General features: G+C 31.3%; 2 protein-coding genes across 4 annotated transcripts; both read right to left on the bottom strand.

Moving 5' to 3' along the window:
• Nucleotides 1–3,123: 3,123 nt before the first annotated feature.
• Nucleotides 3,124–10,028, bottom strand: LOC137813962 (pentatricopeptide repeat-containing protein At1g80270, mitochondrial). 3 transcript variants are annotated; one of them, XM_068616459.2, is made up of 4 exons: nt 9,922–10,028; nt 9,148–9,700; nt 3,557–4,821; nt 3,124–3,452 (listed from the first exon to the last, which is right to left on the bottom strand). In XM_068616459.2, the coding sequence occupies exons 1-3, from the start codon at nt 9,954–9,956 to the stop codon at nt 3,577–3,579; spliced, it is 1,833 nt and encodes a 610-aa protein (XP_068472560.1). In that variant the 5' UTR covers nt 9,957–10,028; the 3' UTR covers nt 3,124–3,452; nt 3,557–3,576. The 3 variants fall into 3 exon arrangements, with proteins under 3 accessions (XP_068472560.1, XP_068472561.1, XP_090158184.1); XM_068616460.2 differs by having other exon boundaries at nt 3,124–3,455; nt 9,922–10,025; XM_090302058.1 differs by having other exon boundaries at nt 9,148–9,742; nt 9,922–10,019.
• Nucleotides 10,029–16,668: 6,640 nt separating this feature from the next.
• On the bottom strand, nt 16,669–17,542 carry LOC137816157 (calmodulin-like protein 3). Its single transcript, XM_068619241.2, has one exon. It carries the CDS (start codon nt 17,401–17,403, stop codon nt 16,951–16,953), a length of 453 nt encoding a protein of 150 aa, XP_068475342.1. The 5' UTR covers nt 17,404–17,542; the 3' UTR covers nt 16,669–16,950.
• Nucleotides 17,543–18,008: the final 466 nt, after the last annotated feature.

Below are 18,008 nucleotides of genomic sequence, written 5' to 3'. Positions count from 1 at the left end.
AATAGAATCCTAAATTTAATATATTCGTTTAAGATACCATTAAAAATGATTTAATTAATTAAAATAAAAAATAAAGTAGACAATTTTAAGGATTGCATAAAAATTATATAATTTCTAGAATAAATAGATTAAATATCTCTATTTTAAAATAGAAAAATCAAAATTATTGATTGAATAAAATAGAGATGTGAAAACTATATTTAAGTTTTTATTTCTATATTAAAAGTCAACATTTTTTAGAGTGCAAGAACCATGTTTAGAAAAAGAAAGTACAAATGTTGTATCATTCGCATAATAATTAAGTTTATCCTTTTTGGGGGATATATTAAGCTTCACCAATATTAAGTATTTATGCAACTCAATAATTGAAGGGAAAAAGGACAGTTAAAATAGCCAGAAATAACGTTTTAAGAGATGAAGTTGAATCTTTCCTTGATTGTGGAACAATTCTGATTATGAATCTTCCCTTAGTGTTGGAGAATGTTCCCAGTACAGCATCCATCAAAGGCACGTGATCATCTTCTTTTTTTTTTTTTTTTTTCAGTTTTTGTTTGTGGTTTGAGTTGGGACGTTTTGTTCGTTACTTCCTCTGGTCATTCAAACTGAATCTGGTCTTGTTACGAAGAAGATTCAATATTTGATAATTCAACTTCAATATTTTTATCAATAATTGTATTTAAGCATTTAAATTTCCAATATGGTTTTTGTTAATTGGAGTGTCAAACTATGAAGCCCAGACATGGATATGGGTACGGATATGACACGGACAAGAATACGGAAATACAGCTAAATTGAAAATTATAGGACATAGACACGGTTATGTATAAATTAAAATGTAGTAATATATTTTGTTATATGAAAAAAATCAAGAAAAACATTTATAGAAATGGTATAAAAAAAGATGTACTTATGTAAACCATAATGTTTAACTTATACATTTATTCATCTTCATTAAAAAATACAATTTTTAATTCTGGTTTATCAAGAGATAAGCTAGCAATATCGAGAAATCTATTGTCATCCAATGAAAAATCATCTCCTGCAATATCTCATAATTTAGTCACCACTTTACGCCTTCTACTTGAGTTCACGAATGCTTTGTTACTGGTTCTAACTCATATTTATAGAATTTATTTTTCAAATTATACATTTTTTTAAGGAAAAAATATATTATTTATTCTTAATTTCCTTTTTTATTTCTAGATTTTCTTAAGATTTTTATATATATTTTTATTTAAATGATTTGTTTAAGATTTTATGATTTTATTTGAGATTTTATTAAGATTTTCTATGAAATAAGAGTTTTATTTGAGATTTTAGTTAAGATTTTCTGAAATAAGATTTTTATTTGAAATTTTAGTTAAGATTTTCTGTGAAATAAGGGTTTACAGAGTGAACCGCGTCCCTCCGGTGTGTCCAAGGAGTGGACCGCGTCTCCTCCGACATGTCCTGGAAGAAGGCGGTATCTGGTCCATATAGCTGCGTCTGACACCGTATCGTGCATGCACTCGCCGCGTATCTGCGTCGTCGGTATGTTGGAAGCGCAAACGGCTCGATTTTGGCCGTATCCAAGCTTCACAGGTGTCAAAGGATTAAAATTTTAGATACATTCTAACAGATAATGTGAATGCTCCAAAGCCAAATCCACTAATAAGATAATATAATTAGTTTTAAAGTTTGATGATCCCGTCACAATTTCATTATACTCTTCAAAGTTTTATATTACTTATATTCAAGATAAAAAATAACTTATATACACAATAGGATTCAATATACAAACATCAAGATTTATACAATATATGAGATGTTATGATTAATCCAATACTGTAGAGATTTTTAAAAATGTAGGATGGGGGTTAGCAAACTAAAAAAATGATACTACAAAGATTTTTAGATAATATTATACATTTTTTGTTGTTTACGCATCAATTTACTTTTAAGAACTTTCAAAGTGGCAAAGTTAACTCACATGCATTGGTTTGAACTTCCTGGGTTTGTTGCAGTATAAATTTAGGGTTTCATCTCTCATAGAACTTTCACATTGTAATTTAATAAACTATTTCAATATTATTTTGAATTAAATATTTTATTCAAAAGGCTTATCTAGGAATCTTTGTTTTTTATGTTGTCGTTTGATTTTTTTTTCTAACTAGGAAGGTTTTAAAATCTCTGTAGTGGTGCCTGTTCTCTTTTTTCTCTATTCATCGGTTTAACTTTCACACTTCTCAATTTTGTTGCCTCATATCAATCAATCCAAGTGATTCTGGTTACATTTTGGAGAGCTTCCACCATTTTCATTCACAACTCGTTTAGGCCAACACATCAGAAATCTCTCTCTTATCAAAATTTTTTTTATGTTTAAGGTTATTGTGCAATCCCAATAAACATTTACTAATGGTATCTTTTCTCTAAAATATTTGAAGTTTGTAGCTTTAATTATCAGTTCATGTTAACACGAGAAAATACAAGAGCTAATGCATTTAAATAGGAGTATATCAAGAGTAGAGGGCTGATCAAAACACACATTGATTTACAGTTTACAAATTTGTGGTACATAATACATTTGACTATGTTAATTTTAGGAACTAAATGTTCTACATGTAAAATTTCAAAGATGTATATTTCGAACTATAATACTTATTTATTTCTCATTCTAGAGATGTAAAAAAAAGTAACTAAATGAATTTCTAGCCAAACTGCAGTAAAATTTACAACTTCTTACCACTTTATTTTATGATTTCTCACACTCTTCTTACCACATCATTTATATTATTTATATAACTTCATAAACTTTTTACCTCAATAAAATAATTCAAAAATAATTTCTTAAATAGGTTTATAGATTAGTGGGACACATTCCTGAGAATAAAGTTTGGTAATAAAACCATCGTGTGTAACTTATACTAAAGATTAAAACTTGCTAATAAATCTTCACGTACCTATTTTTTAATTATCATCATGATAGAAACAGTTTCTATTTATTTTTTATTATTTTAAAAATTACTTATTTAAATTAAAGTCTTATATTTTACTCTAGATCCAAATCAAACAAACTCGATTGCTCCTAAGCAAAACTACTTGATGTAGTTAACTAATTGCAGTACCAAGAAAGCTACAGAAAAATTGGGAGGAAGATATAGAAATAAATTGCATCTAATGTGCATTATTTACATCAGGAAATTGGTTAGAACTCAAGAGGATTTTTTAAACCTTGAACAAGTAAAAATAGTTGAGCTGGGACAATTCCGCTACTTGAACGCAAACGAACCCTATTGCTCCTATGCAAAACATTTAGCTAACCACGATCTATTCAAGTTCCAAAACTCTTCAATAACACAGCACAACTGCTATAATCAAGCATCTTCTTTTAAAAGTTTAGCTTCAACCAAAACTCGAAAGATAAAACTCATACCAAATTACGCAATAGCTCAGAAACTCCTCCGCAAAAATACCTGCTAAAGAAGAGTTTTTCAAGCATACGCACAAAAATTTCAAATCAAACATAGTTAAACTAATCTTTGACTAACAGTTGCATGCATGTAGAAACAACACTTACAAAGGTATCTGCTGGCTTCCTCAGTCAAGCAAATCGGAGACTGAATTCTTCCTAAATCCATCAACTTGAATCAACTGGTATGCCAAAGATTTAGTGGGCAATATGCTATCAGCTCTTAACCTGTCCCTAATCCCATAGGCTGGAACCTTTGCATTTATATAGGCGTTCAATAGAAGTTGGTACATCCTTGGTCTAGATGGATAATCATCTTGTTTCATTCTATAGAAAATCTTTTCTGAGTTATGAATGTCACCCCTCTCAGCATACTGCTGCAAAATAGTTAGGTAGGTGGAAAACATCGGCTTCATCCGACTCTGCTGGGCTGCCCTGTGAAGAATAGAGTCAGCCTTCTCCACTTCCCCGGCTTGGACATATAGTTTCACCATTGCATCCCAGCTAAGTGGGCCTATTCGGCACCCGCTATCTCCCATTCGCTTAATGAGATCCTTACCCTTAATTAGCTTGTTATGATTTGCATAAACCTTCAGTAGTACAGAGCCGGTCCTGGAAGAAAGCTTCCTTTTCTTTATCATTGTCTCAAAAACATTCTCTGCTTCATCAACCTTATTCAACTTTCCCCAAGCTTCAATTGCCACAAGACTCTCATCATGCCAAGGGTTTGTCTCACACACCTTCCAAACTCTTTCCACTTCATCCACCTTTCCTAAGTTGGCATAGAGGGGAAGCAAAATTTGGCATAGCCACCGATTCCGGTTTAAGTTTTCACCTTCCATCTCCTTCAATAAGGTTTCAGCTTTATCTTGAAGCCCAGCTGAGATGTAGTGCCTAGCCAAAACAGCCTGTGTGTTGATGTCTGGTTCAATGCCTTGAGCTTTCATTCTATCAAGAATTTGATCCATTCCATCAATATCTCTGGACTGGCCTTTTGTGTCTATTAAGATTGAATAAGTAAGAGAAGAAGGTTTTATATTCTCATTTTCCATCAACAATAACACATCAGCTATTTTCTTCTTGTTATTCCTCTTATACAAAAGTAACATCTGATTGCAAGCAAATACTGTAATAGAAAAGTCCAAATTCTTCATTTTATTGAAAACTTCCTCTGCTTTCTTCACATTGTTCTGACTGACACAGTTAGCCAATAACGTCCGATGCATTAACTCTCTACTACAAGATTCTGGAATAGTCTCAATGTAAACCTCTGCCTTATGTAAGCCACGTGTTCTGGCAATTAAATCAAGGCGAACCGCATGATCTCTTTCAAGAAACTCAAACTGGTTTTTTGACTCGAGCCACTCTGAGAGCTACATAACCAATCATAAAAAAGATTTAAAATTTGCATTACGAAACATTCTCGTAAACCAGAAAATAAAAAATAGTAAATATATCTAACTATTAATGTTTTAAATTGCAGTTGCAAAGACCTTCAAAACCATAATGCTGCAACTGCAATCGTACATGTAGGGCACAATTTAAAACCATGTTAAGTTGCTAGTTACGAATTATTTGAACAGAAACATATATAGAATGCATTTCTAGAAAAATAAGCAATGAGACAATAATTATATCAAATGAATTGTTGAAAATATGACCGGAAGAATGTTTGCATTCTAAACAGGAGAACAAATTATTATAAACATTTGCAACTAATCAGTATACAAGACATGAATCTTCTTACCCTGCAGCCCTACAAATAATAATAATAATAATAATAATAATAATAATAATAATAAAATTGAGCAAACAGTTCACGTAAAACTAGGAATGGTTCATGTTTCATCTGCATCAACAGGAAGAGTATTCTAATTCCATGGCTAATTATGCGGGAGAAAAATAAAAAGGGACAGTACGTGAAAGAAAAAGAAGAGCACCAACAAGATTCTTCATAAGGGAGACAGCCATAATTAAGTTGAAAGAGCACTTAGGTGATAAGCCAGTGGCCGAAAAAGCTCAAAATCCAAAAGATAAGCTAGAAAGCTAATACTATCCAACGTCAACCTTAGTAAGTACAAATAATCTGAGGAACAGAGTCAAAAAAATGTTTTCAAGCAATTATTTGCCAAAACTTGAACCATGCACAATTAATTCTTTGTTGAAGGAACTGGATACCAAATCTGATTCCTGGAATATTATTAACACTGAAAATTTTCACCAATTTAAGTATAAATAAACAAAAATAATTAAAAGTTACCAATTTAGTATCCTTCCAACCTCAATCCCCATGATAGCATCATTAAATATTGGAACAAATACAATTACCTTAGAATATTATAATTTATATTGTATTAGAAGACTTAGAAGAACTTAAGCATTCTTTTCTCGGATGGACTTGTACTGGTTGGATAATACTTGTGCCTAGATGGATAATACTTATGCCTAGTTGGATAATACTTGACCTATATTATTAGTATTTGTTTTTTGGGATAAAACGAGATATTTATTGAGATAGAGAAATACATTACATAAACAAAGGAAGACAAGGAATCCTCCCAAGCAAAAGAACATATTAGATAACTAAGGACAAAAAAACAAAATCAACAAAAAAGTATATAATAAATCTTCCACGTCTCTTAAGATATTTGTTAATGTGAAAATCCATTAAAAATGCCACGAGCTTTATGCCAAACAAAGAGTTTTGCTCCAACGAAATGCATCAAATTGTAGCAAAGATTTACATTGCACAAAAATTTATAATAGGAGTGGATATTGAAAAATAAAGACTTTGAATTATACTACCTTGCCTATTTTTCTGTATTATGCATTGGAAAGATATGTTCATATCACAAAACTTGGAGCACCAACTGTTATTCATACTCTAATCATAACTCAGACTAAATAGAAAACAAAATCATGAGATGAGAAAATATGGTAACTGATCATTAAGAGCTAGTAAGGAAACAGAGAACAAATTCTAAAGAATATAGTGATATTTTCATATACTCTAATACTTTCCCTCATGCTAAAGCAAAAGCTCACTATGCTTCAAACCTTTTTTCCTAAAAAAAAAAGTCAAACAGTAATACAGCATAGATTGAGACGGTACAATGACAGGATTAAGATGATTCTCTAGTATTGCCTCTAGGTCAGTTGATCCCTCGGGTAAAGTCATGTGGCCAGCTGATATACCTCAGGGAAACTTTTGAGGCGAAGCCAGGATGTTTCTGTGATCTCACGGAGCACATTGCAAATCATAAGGGTACAAATTTCAGTGGAGGTCATAGGTCAACAAGCGAGTCCAAACTGCCTTGAACTGTAGAAAGATGAGGCATGAAGTGCCTGAAAGATGTAGTGATGGCAGACTATGGGTGAGGATTTTCAAGGAAAATCTGGAACAGTTGACGGCTTCTAAAAGAGAGGCTCCATATGTCATGCAGGATGGGAGATGCATTAGAAAAGCTTAACAAAGAATGTGCATGTAGAGTCCATTATTGAACTCAAGATCATCAGGGCTTAACCTGCCTTGATGGAGTGACTTAGATACAAGGGTCAACAGCAGGTGGTGGACAGTGGCAGTAGTCTGAGGCAAAGATGAGGTCAAAATGGCCTCAATATAGAGGAGGGCCACCAGCGAAGGTGATAAGGGGAGGAGATGGCCAAAATGAATATACTCTTGTAACTTCTACAAGGTTGTCACACTTGGAGATCATAAACCAAATATAAACAAAGGTGTTATGGCTCACTAGAGATGTCATGAACGTGGATGGTGGTTGAAACAGACAGACTGACAGTATTTAATTGCAATAAACTAAGAGTTAGAATGGTTTAGCCAGAGGATGAGGGCTAGATTCTGTTAGAACTTAAAGAGTACTGATACAATAATTGAGTATGTTAGATGATTCTGTTAAGATACAATAATTGGGCTAAGCTCGTTCCTCATACTAGATAAAAATGTACCTTGTTTGTTAGTATAAATAGGAGTATAAGGATTAGTGTTTTATATCAAAACAATATTACAACTATTCATAGCTGCAGTAGTTAAATTTTTATATTTTCTGGTTTCTATTTTTCCCCCACCACAACTCTTCACGTTAAACACGTATTGTTCATTCACAACAACTGTTGGCTAGCCTTTTTCAGTCAACATTACTGTTTACTTACTATAGAAGTTTTTCTTGCAAGTACAATTTACTACCAACATTTTCTAGTGAATATTGTTTACGAATATTGTTTACTGCCAATATTTTTCCATCGACTTTCTTTCTTTATTGAGCTTAAGTCAGCTAACATTACCATTCACCATCAACGTTTTCCAATGAGTTTCTTTTTTTTTTTTACTTCGGACAAGCTTTTTCTGGCAGGAATCTGTCACTAGTGGCATCACCTTGAAGTGCAATGACTATTTTTGCTCACCAACATTTGTCGTGACCTCAACATTTTTGCTCCCCAGCAGCAGTTGTGCTCTCCAAGCATGTTTTTCCTTTTGGCCATTGCTGTATCCTTGGAGCATTTTTGCTTTTCAACAACTGTCATCTCCTCTTATCACTCTTGCTTTCTAGTAGTTGCCATGTCCTATGAGCCTTTTTTTTTTTCTTTCTGGCAGCTGTTGTGTTGTCTGATCATTTTTGCTTTCCAGTAGCCCACTGCATTCTCTGAGCATTTTTTGCTTTCCAGCAGTCACTATGTTTTCTGGTATTTTTTGCTTTCCGCCAACTGTCGTGTCAACTACCCATTTTTGTTCTTTGTGAATTGTCATATCCTTTTGACAATCTTTAATAAGCTTGATTCATATGATTTGAGGGGAGTGATAAAATTATGATTTGAAAGGACGAAACATATTGAAGATTGATTGTCTCTTTGACAAAGAGAAAGACACATCCAAAAAATATCCACTAGCTTTGTCATTATTTACTTTGTCAGCTTTGGCATTCAATTGGTAGGCATGTTACTAAGTCTCTCAAGAAGTCTTGTGTTGATGACATTTGAAACAAACTTGTCTCATATGATACATATGCTCCAGCTTGGAGAGAATGCTAATTACATTAAATAGGAATATATAATATGATTTGATAGGGAAATATCTTACCAGATATTTCCCATTATTAGAGATTATTTTGTTCATTATCATTGTATCTCTTCTTCACTATAAATAAGAACTCTCACGTACGTACCTACACACATAATTTATTATATTTCTTCCCGCTTTATCTCTTCTCAACATGATACCAGTGCGATACCCTCTCCCCGTGAACTTATTTTTCATTAATCCTTTCAACAACACTCAAAATGAGAGTTTCAAGGAAATGATATTACCAAAAGAATCAATGATAAGAAAACATTGGGAGCCATTTGGTTTGAAAAATGCTAACTGTTTTCATCTTCTATTTCCACTTGTAATTACATAAAGGTCACCTGTTTGTTTTTTAAGCCTTGTTTTCAAAGTTTTGAAATGAAAACAATAAAAAATCATTTTTTTATGTTCTCAAACCAAATCTCTGAAAACAAAAAATATGAAATTTGTATTATCATTGAAGGGGAAAACAAAATCCAATAACAGAAAATGTTTTCTCCAATTAAACATATTTTCCGCAAATATAAGTAAGGACCAATGGCAATTTCAGTTAGTTAATTAATTTCAAATTTCAAACACCAAAAGGCATAATGTACAAACAATTTAAACTTAGCGCAAATACCTGCAAAGCTCTCCCAAACATCTTTCGCCTTCGAAGATAAAACGTGGCATGTGACACCTCCTCTCTGGTTAGTTCATTCCCTTCTGCTAACCACTTCTCCAGAGCCACATGAATAGACACACCCGGAACATTCATGATCTCATTTAATAGTTCAGATTCAACCCTTCCACGACGCGGTTTTCCTTTCTCCTTGACCACCTCATCAACCTCGTTGTGAGGCTCCTCTACATTCTCCCTGTCACCATCGTCATCCGATTGGTCGGCATCAGAAGCTAAAAGACTGTCAATTTCATTTCCATCACCAGCAGGTCTCCCCAGCTCGGAAAACCCATCCTCCAAATCATCATCATCTTCTTTGGTGCTACTAGAAGAAAGTTCGCGTCTCCACACAGTAGAATCCAGTGATGCACTTTGCCTCGAATAAAAACGCGTATTGCACAGCAACAGTCCCCCATTAGTTATTCCATGAGACTCGGTGATACCACTCTCTTCTTCCACACAATTAGTTGACGCTAATTGGAGAAAAGAAGTTCTCACATTATACCCTCGGATCCTATGCAAACAATGCACAATAAACAATCACTTCCAACTCTTCCTGATATTGAAATATGAACTAATGAAATTACCATGCCACAGGGAAAATAATTTAAAGAACGTGTAAAATTTTAACTGTAAAAAGAGGAGAGAAAAGGGGAAATGGGTTGCGTTTGAAATGGAGCAGTTAGCGAAAGAGTAACGAATAGATAGAGATGGCTTGAGAAGGAGAAGGGTTACCTGAGAGGGATGGAAGCTCGACGAAGAGCCCACATCGGTGCTTTCGAAGGTGAAGAAACAGTGAAGAAGCAGAAATGGAAGGGAAGTGCTAAACCTCTAATCAAAACCCTTCCAATATAAGTATATATATATATTAAAAAATATAATGCAATAGACAAACGATGAATTAATTTTAATACAATTTTTTTTACAGTAAGCAAATAATATCAATTTCTAGTTATATAAAAGTTACTTTTGTTAGTACAAATAAACAAACATTAGGTTTTATTTTTGTTGTATAAATGAAAAGACATTTTTTAAATGATTAAATTTATTTCCTCCTTCCATTTCTATTTATAATTATAATAAAATATAAATAAAAAGTAGTGTATTTTCGTGTCATTACACAGTTTATAATAAGAATAATAAGTGTAGATTTTAATAGGGTACCTCTCAAATACTTATATACTTATGCTCATAGTTTACATAAGTAAAAGTTAATAAATTAATAAAAAATTAATTTGAAAATGAATACAAAATTTCATTTTTGGATGGTGATTAATTTTTTATAGAATAAAATATGTTTTAGTACTATATTAATTATGTATTAAATAATTAATTATTTAAGTATAATAAGAAAAAAAATCTTAATTCATTAAATTTAATTATGTTAGTTTTTTTTTAACTTTGTTGAAAGGTTATGTTAAATATGTACATGAAATTACTTTATCAACCTTTACGTGTCCTTATTCATAGAACCTAATGAATAAATTTTAAATACAATTAAGTGTTTCACATTCAATCACAAGGATTAAAGAAAAAATGAAAGTTATAGTAGACCATTTGTTAGATTTATTAAGAGTGTTGTGAAGAACTATTTATGGAAGCTAACAACACAAGGCAATGCGAACAAAGATGGTGCAATTATGTGTTGTCATTGGAAAGGAAAATGTTTTTAAATCATTCTTGACCACATTTATTTTCAATTGTAAGTGTTATTATGAAAATAGAGAAGTGTTTGTGACCTCTCAAAGATTGAGGAACTGGGAGGTTGCTTTGTAGTTGTTAAAATTAGAGGGTAAAGTTAAGGTTTCAAATATTTAAATTGTCTTTTATCTTCTCGTTCTTTGTTTCTTATTGTTTGTTTGATTTTGATTTTTAATTTATGATTATCTTATTTTGATTTTTTATAGACGAAATTTTTAGAAGAGAAGAGTGTGCACTTGATTATATTTGTTAAGCGAATATTTATGATGGGAATTGTGATTAAGTGCTTAAAGAGCAAAAGAAGAAAATTGCATACTTACACACAAAAAAGTTGAACAAGGAGAGTAGAGAAAGAAAGAAAAAATTGTCATATTGTTTAGTTCAATGTTTTGGATTATTGGTTGTATTGGTAAGGTATATTTGAATATGTAGAGATAAAGTTAGGATTAGGGGATGAAATTGGATTTGTGAGTTTTTTTTATATGCAATGTTAGTATGATTATTAACATAGTCAATTGGCAAAGTTCACTTTGTAATTCACACTCCATTTTTGTGTTCATTTCTGATAGTAAATTTTAATTTGTTTGTTTCCTAAATTAATAAAAAAACAATAATTTTTTTTCTTAAATTATTGATGACCGTCAACAACATCAATCTCCAACCTATAAAAGAAGTCTTAAAAGCACAAACTTAATAACACTAATGAATTTTTGTAAAAATATAATTACAAATAACATTCATAATAAAAGAATACCCACATAATTACAACATAATAAATTTTAATTCTAACAAATATTATTAATGTATTAAACAATAACTACATAGTTGAAATGTATTTGACAATAATTACATCTCCAAAATAATTGAAAAATTTATTATGAAAATATTGAATTGAAAGTTTCGTTGACATTTGAACTGATAGACCGAAAGATTGAGAGACTTTGACATTTGAATTATCTACATCCATTAAATAGACTAGAAATTTAGAAGGTTGACATTGATTTCTTGTTTCAACAGATAATTCACGTAATATTAGAAAGTATAAATAGATCATCAAGACATTAACAAATATTCAAGTCAATTAAATAGAGTTAAAGCTCAAAAATAAAATCCAATCCAATTATGTTTAATTAATTAATTAGTTATTTGTTTTATTTATAAATAACCATGAAAAAGAAACAATGAGTCTACATTAGAATGAAATTAAAGTATTGGGTCCAATAAGTCCATTATTTACTAGTATAAATAATAGTACATTTAATTCAATAGTTAGAGCGAATAATGACATTTAAGACAAAAATTGACTTAAACTTCAAAGAATTTTTGCAGGGTGCATCTATCAATCGTTCACCATATCGAGAGATAATTGTTGAGTATCTGAGAGAACAAGTGTGAAGCAAAAGATGAAGGTTGCCATAACCGTGAAGTAAAAAGAAAGTAACTATTCCCAATATTTACAAGTACAACATTATTTTATATATATATAAAAGATTGTATAAATTCAAAATCATTTTAATATCTCATTATATACACTAATAAAAAAATGTGTTAGTTTTTGTTTTGATAAGTGTTTTTAAATTTGAACGTGTTTTTGGTGTAAATAAATATTAAATATCTTAAAGAAACAAATACGAGTGTAAGTTATTTTAGTTTAAGCTAACAATGATTTACCATTTTCAACTTATATTTTGATTTCTCTTTAAGATTTATATATTTCAAAATATTTAATTTTAGTACTTAATTCATTGTTAAAAGAAATACAACATATTTATGATTATAAGAAAATCAACATTTTAATTAAAGAAATAAAAGTAAAACCTAATCCTTTTTGTTTACTTTAGATTTTATAATGACAAATTTAGAATTTAAAGAGAAGATGAACCTTTGTTTAAAACTAGAGGAATTGCAAACCGTAAGGGTTAGTAATAGTAACTTGATAAAAATACTCTTTATAAATAATTCATGTGATTTTAAACCAATGTAATAAGTAAATGTGTAAAGATTTGAAAAATGTAAATTGTAGAAATGAATATTCCTACTTCATTTCCTTGATTATGCCTGATTCATTGAAATATAATAATCATTGTTTCACTTAATATCAACTACAATTTGACCTTTATTAGCTTCTGAAGGTTCGAATTCAAATGAAAATTTAGTCAATACCAAAGACATATATGCATAGTAGTTGTATTTATAACATAAAATCCTACAAACGTGGGTCATAGAAAAAGGACCTATGTTCCTAGCCATGTCAATCCTATAGGCTCGTGCTTTTACAATCGTGGCTGATGCAACTGACTTTGGGGAGATGACCAGTTTGGGAAGGTATAACTTAGTGCATGGAGCAGCATTTTATATGACAATTCAAGTGATGTATAACTGTTTTTCTGGTATGGGAGCTGGTATGGTTTATGTCACACCCATTTATAGTTTTAAATTTTTCTGTCACGATGGTGCACTATTTGTATATTAATCTTAGAGGTTATAGCTACATGCTATGCTCATTCAAGTGTGTACCGTTGTCCGAGAGTAGGTGCTGCCAAAAGACTGTTGTAGTTTGGTGTATCTTTTTGGGTGTGAATTGTTTAGGCAAAATCACATAATGGTTTATGCTTTAGCCTTAAGGAAGAGTAACCATGTGATTGTTGTATACGGGTTGTGATACCTCTGAAGTATCTCTCTTAATTTTATTCATTCATTGTTGATAAAAAAAAATAACATGAAATCCTATCTTTAATGAAAAGTGTATTACATATGGTTATAGATTACACGAAATTAACATTTTTAGAGGGTAAAAAGTTGTTTGACAATGTCCTTGTAGTCTATAAAAGACTATAGAGATCTTAGAGTAAAAAGAAAAAAAATATCATGGATTATGAGGAAACACATTATTCAATTAGATAAGAGTTGTTGTTATATATGATGAAAAAATTAGGATTTTGTACAAAAATAGATAGATTGGGTAAAGGAATGCTTAACATCATCTACAATTTCAATGTTAGTCAACAATAGTCCTACCAATGAGTTGAGCCCTTCAGAAGGTCTTAGATAGGATACCCTCTAGCCTCATTTTTGTTTCTCATTGCAATTGAAAGTTTGGATAGTATTGCAATTGAAAGTTTGGATAGTTAGACTGTTGTAAAGAATAAGCTTACAAGGGATTAAATTAGGAAGCAAAAAGAACGATGTTATAATTTATAGATGATACATTGTGTGAAGCAAAAACAAAAAATGTTTTGGTCTTATAAAGTATGTAACTTTTTTTTAACTAGCTTTTGGATTTAATAAGGTAAATTTCATTAAAAGAAAATTAGGTAGTGTAGGAGTCGAGGCAAATATCATACATAAGTATTCATAAATGTTGACCTGTAAAAACATGCATTTGTCATTCAATTATTTAGAGATGTTAATTGGAGAAAATCTGAGAAGATATCAGATGTGAAAAGCGGTAATTAAGAAAATAAGAAAATACTAGCTAGTGGAGTGGAGAGAAAACCATTTGTCATTTACAAGAAAAACATGTCTCCTTAAATTTGTCTTTACAATCTACCTTTATTTTACATGTTGTTTAAAATGCCTCTAAAAAAATCCAGAGAGATTTTTTATTGGATTGGGACAATGAGGGTAGGAAGATAGCATGCCTAAAATTGAATATAAACCAAAATAAGATGATGGAGGACTAAGAAATTAAACTGTTCAATAATATGAAACATACTAGGCAAGAATCATGGTGGTGAAGTAACATTAGGAAAGCAACATGTGGAAGATAAAGGGGAACTGGTTTGAGAATAACATGGAGTGGAATTTAAGAAAAAAAAATATATTTACCTTTAAAATGATAGATGGATTAGTGATTGACCAGTGATAGAAAAATATCGAAGATTATATGTCAATTCCACCAATTAACAAGAGACAATTGGAGAGTTAGGCAATTGGAACAATGATACTGGGCAATGGAACCTTCTAAGATATTTTAAACATTGTACTAATTTCGTATAAGATGTTGATATGGTATATACACTACAATTATGTATTAAGAGGACAAATTGAGCCTTGAGTGATTATTTCTAATGGTTTCAAATATGAAAATGGGTAGCTTAAGGGGTGATGTAAACAGATGGAAAAGTTAGAAGCGTTCGACCTAATTTTCCTCTAGGTAATTTTTTGTATACATAAGTTGAAGTATCCAAAAAATACTTCATATAATATAGTAATTGCATGATAAAAACAAATCTCAATTATTTCTTCATGACAAATCTAAAAAATTTGCCTAAAAAAACATATTTAAGAGGATTTGTTTGAAATCATCATGCTTTCTCTTTCTCGTTTTTGTTTTAAAAAAATGTATATTTTTTATTTGGATTTTATGACAATATCATATATGCCAACTATCATAAACCCCCCAAATAAATCGTGAAAAATTAAATTTATGGCTCTTTCAACATTTTTCAATACAAAGAATATAACCAACTAAACAAGTTCTTAATGTTTTCGAGTGTTAACAAGTTATTTTTCTAATATTATATTCTTTTTTTAAAAATTAAAAATCCCTCCACAAAATTTATAGATTTCATACATTTTCTTATATGAGAGTTGAGACCTAAAGAATATTGAGAGGATTCTTCTATCTCCTTTTATGGTTGGTCGTGTTGTCCTTCAGCTACCTTGTAAACTCTTTGTTCTTCTTTTCTAACTTTGGTTCTCAGTCTTCTCGTAATCCAGACTCAGGGGTACATGCAGAAGATACTCCGACTGATAGAACAGTGGAAATAACAGTTAACTATTCTATAATTAACTATGAATTAACTAAGAGCTACGGAATACTAAACTAGATTTAACTATCAACTTTTCTTCCTTCTTTCTATTTCCAAAATATCTCACTTATATAGGTGAGAATTAGGTTAATATATTTGTTGGGCTTACATGCTATTGGGCCTCCTAACACCGACACTCAAGTCAACAAAGACTTTCGGTACTCGATTCTCAGAGCACGGTATATGATGACGGTCCTGATTCTTGGAATATGTGTTATTTATATTACTTTGATGGACTTTCTTTATTAGGTCAGGTTAAGGAGTTAAATCACGTTTAGGAATGCATTACCTAACTCTTAATCACGGATTAGTTTCGCTGACCTTATTGAGCGTAATTGGACTTATGCTGTCAGTCGACCCTATGAACATGTGTTTTTATTCGGTCAACCCAGTAATAGAAACCAAGATGTGACATCAGTCGTACAACCCTCACCATTATAATAGGTACCATTTTCAACCCATGAATTGTACCCACGTGAAGTGAAAGGTGCAAACAAATATATAAAAATATTTATTTGAAATAAAATAATTAAATTTTTAATGTAAAAGAATTGAGAAAAGTATCAAATACAACTTTATTAAAAAATAAATAAATAAAAATTGAGTATTCAAATCACAAGTTCTATTTCATCGTAGAAATTGTATATTTTAAAATTTCACTTTAAAATTTCGTGGAATACAAAAGCATGAGTTACAGTAATTTTTAAAAAATCTGCCAATAACAGTAAATTTGATTTAAAAAATGTCCCCACTTTCTAAAAGAAAAACACAAATAACGAAGACCAATCAATAAAAAGTTGGATTTTTATGCACGGATACTTTACACCAGTAACAATATTCTACATTAACTTTAGATCCAAATAAGTTATGAAAAAAACATTGTTTCATAAATTGTGGTATCAGAAAGTATTTCTGTTCGTGGAATACTCATCACTGAAAAGATTGTTATGTATGTCTGTGACAAAAATGGATGTGAAAACTGAGAAATGGTTTTGGTGGACGCAGATAAAGTTAGTTTCATTGACGAGCAAAAACAGATGCAGATGAGATGGAGGAATGAAGCAACCGATGGTACAAAGAGTTGAGAAATTCTGACAACCAGAAACTTCCCACAGCCATTCCACTGAGATATGATATGATACACGTTACAAAGACCATCCCAATCATTTCTTCTTTTACATCAGCTAATTAACTTGTTCCATCTATGCGTAAAAGAGAAAAAAAATTCAAACACTTACACAGACACCCTCTAGCCATGCACAACAAACCCTCCATCCTTCATCATTTGCTTAAACTCATTGAAGTTAACCATTCCATCGCCATCCACGTCCACTTTCTTGATCATGTTCATGCAATATTCAACGGATTTCCCATGCTTTAGCCCCAAAGAACACAACACCGCGCTCAATTCCTCTCCCGTGATGAACCCATCTCCATTTTGATCGAACACGTTGAATGCTTCCCTTATATCCTCCTCGTCATCTTTCTCGTACATTATCGCATTGTACAATTCTCCAAACTCGTCCTTGTCCACGTACCCGTCTCCATTTACGTCGATTTTCTCGATCATTTGGGTCAAGTCTTGCTCCGAGATCGTGATTCCCAGGTTTTTCAACGAGTCACTCAGCTCCTTCCGTGTGATTCGCCCATCCCCGTTTCGATCAAACATTTGAAAAACTCGCCCAAGCTCTGCTTGATCCATGGCTTGCAATACACGAGGGATCGATCGATAAGGAGGAGAATATATATGGCAAAACAAATACTGTGAGAAGGAGATGGAAACTTGGATCAGAGCTTGAATTGAAGAGGGTGCGTGTGGAGGGAAAATAAGGAGCTTTTGCTACAAGGTGGCAAAAGGCTTATCAATAACCAACTCCAGCCAAAAAATGCATGACACATTCTTAATTACGTCAAATCTTCGCCTATTTTTGGTTTGTTGTTGTAAAGGCTGTTCCCTAACCGTTTCTAACCACTTAAAAATAAAATTGTGTGCACATTTATTTTCAAAGAGTTATATTTTACCTTCTTGCAGTATATATTACCTTCTTGCAGTACTATATAGATCCATGGCTTGATCCTTTAGAAGAATGAAAATATATGAACTATATTTTTATTTATCTATTATCAAATCAATTTATAAAGATTAATATTAAAATAAGTATATTATCACTACAAAGAATTTTGTACTTAACTATGAGATAATTATCTACAATTTTATATTTATAAGTAAATAGATATTTACGCATAAATTAGAATTCATATGTAAATTCACATTATCTACTAATATAAATTAGGATTTGTATGTAA

This window comes from Phaseolus vulgaris, chromosome 1 (assembly GCF_051622355.1).
Source record: "Phaseolus vulgaris cultivar YP4 chromosome 1, ASM5162235v1, whole genome shotgun sequence".
NCBI classification, from domain to species: Eukaryota; Viridiplantae; Streptophyta; class Magnoliopsida; order Fabales; family Fabaceae; genus Phaseolus; species Phaseolus vulgaris.
This window is presented reverse-complemented; position numbering and strand designations above follow the sequence as displayed.

What these genes read in the sequence shown, in the direction of transcription:
- LOC137813962 (XM_068616459.2), bottom strand. Translation starts at nt 9,956, where the DNA reads ATGTGGGCTCTTCGTCGAGCTTCCATCCCTCTCAG. An exon ending in CGAGCTTCCATCCCTCTCAG is followed by an intron (nt 9,701 to 9,921) that starts GTAACCCTTCTC and finishes TTGTTTGCATAG; the next exon opens with GATCCGAGGGTATAATGTGA. An exon ending in TGTTTGGGAGAGCTTTGCAG is followed by an intron (nt 4,822 to 9,147) that starts GTATTTGCGCTA and finishes TTGGTTATGTAG; the next exon opens with CTCTCAGAGTGGCTCGAGTC.
- LOC137816157 (XM_068619241.2), bottom strand. Translation starts at nt 17,403, where the DNA reads ATGGATCAAGCAGAGCTTGGGCGAGTTTTTCAAATGTTTGATCGAAAC.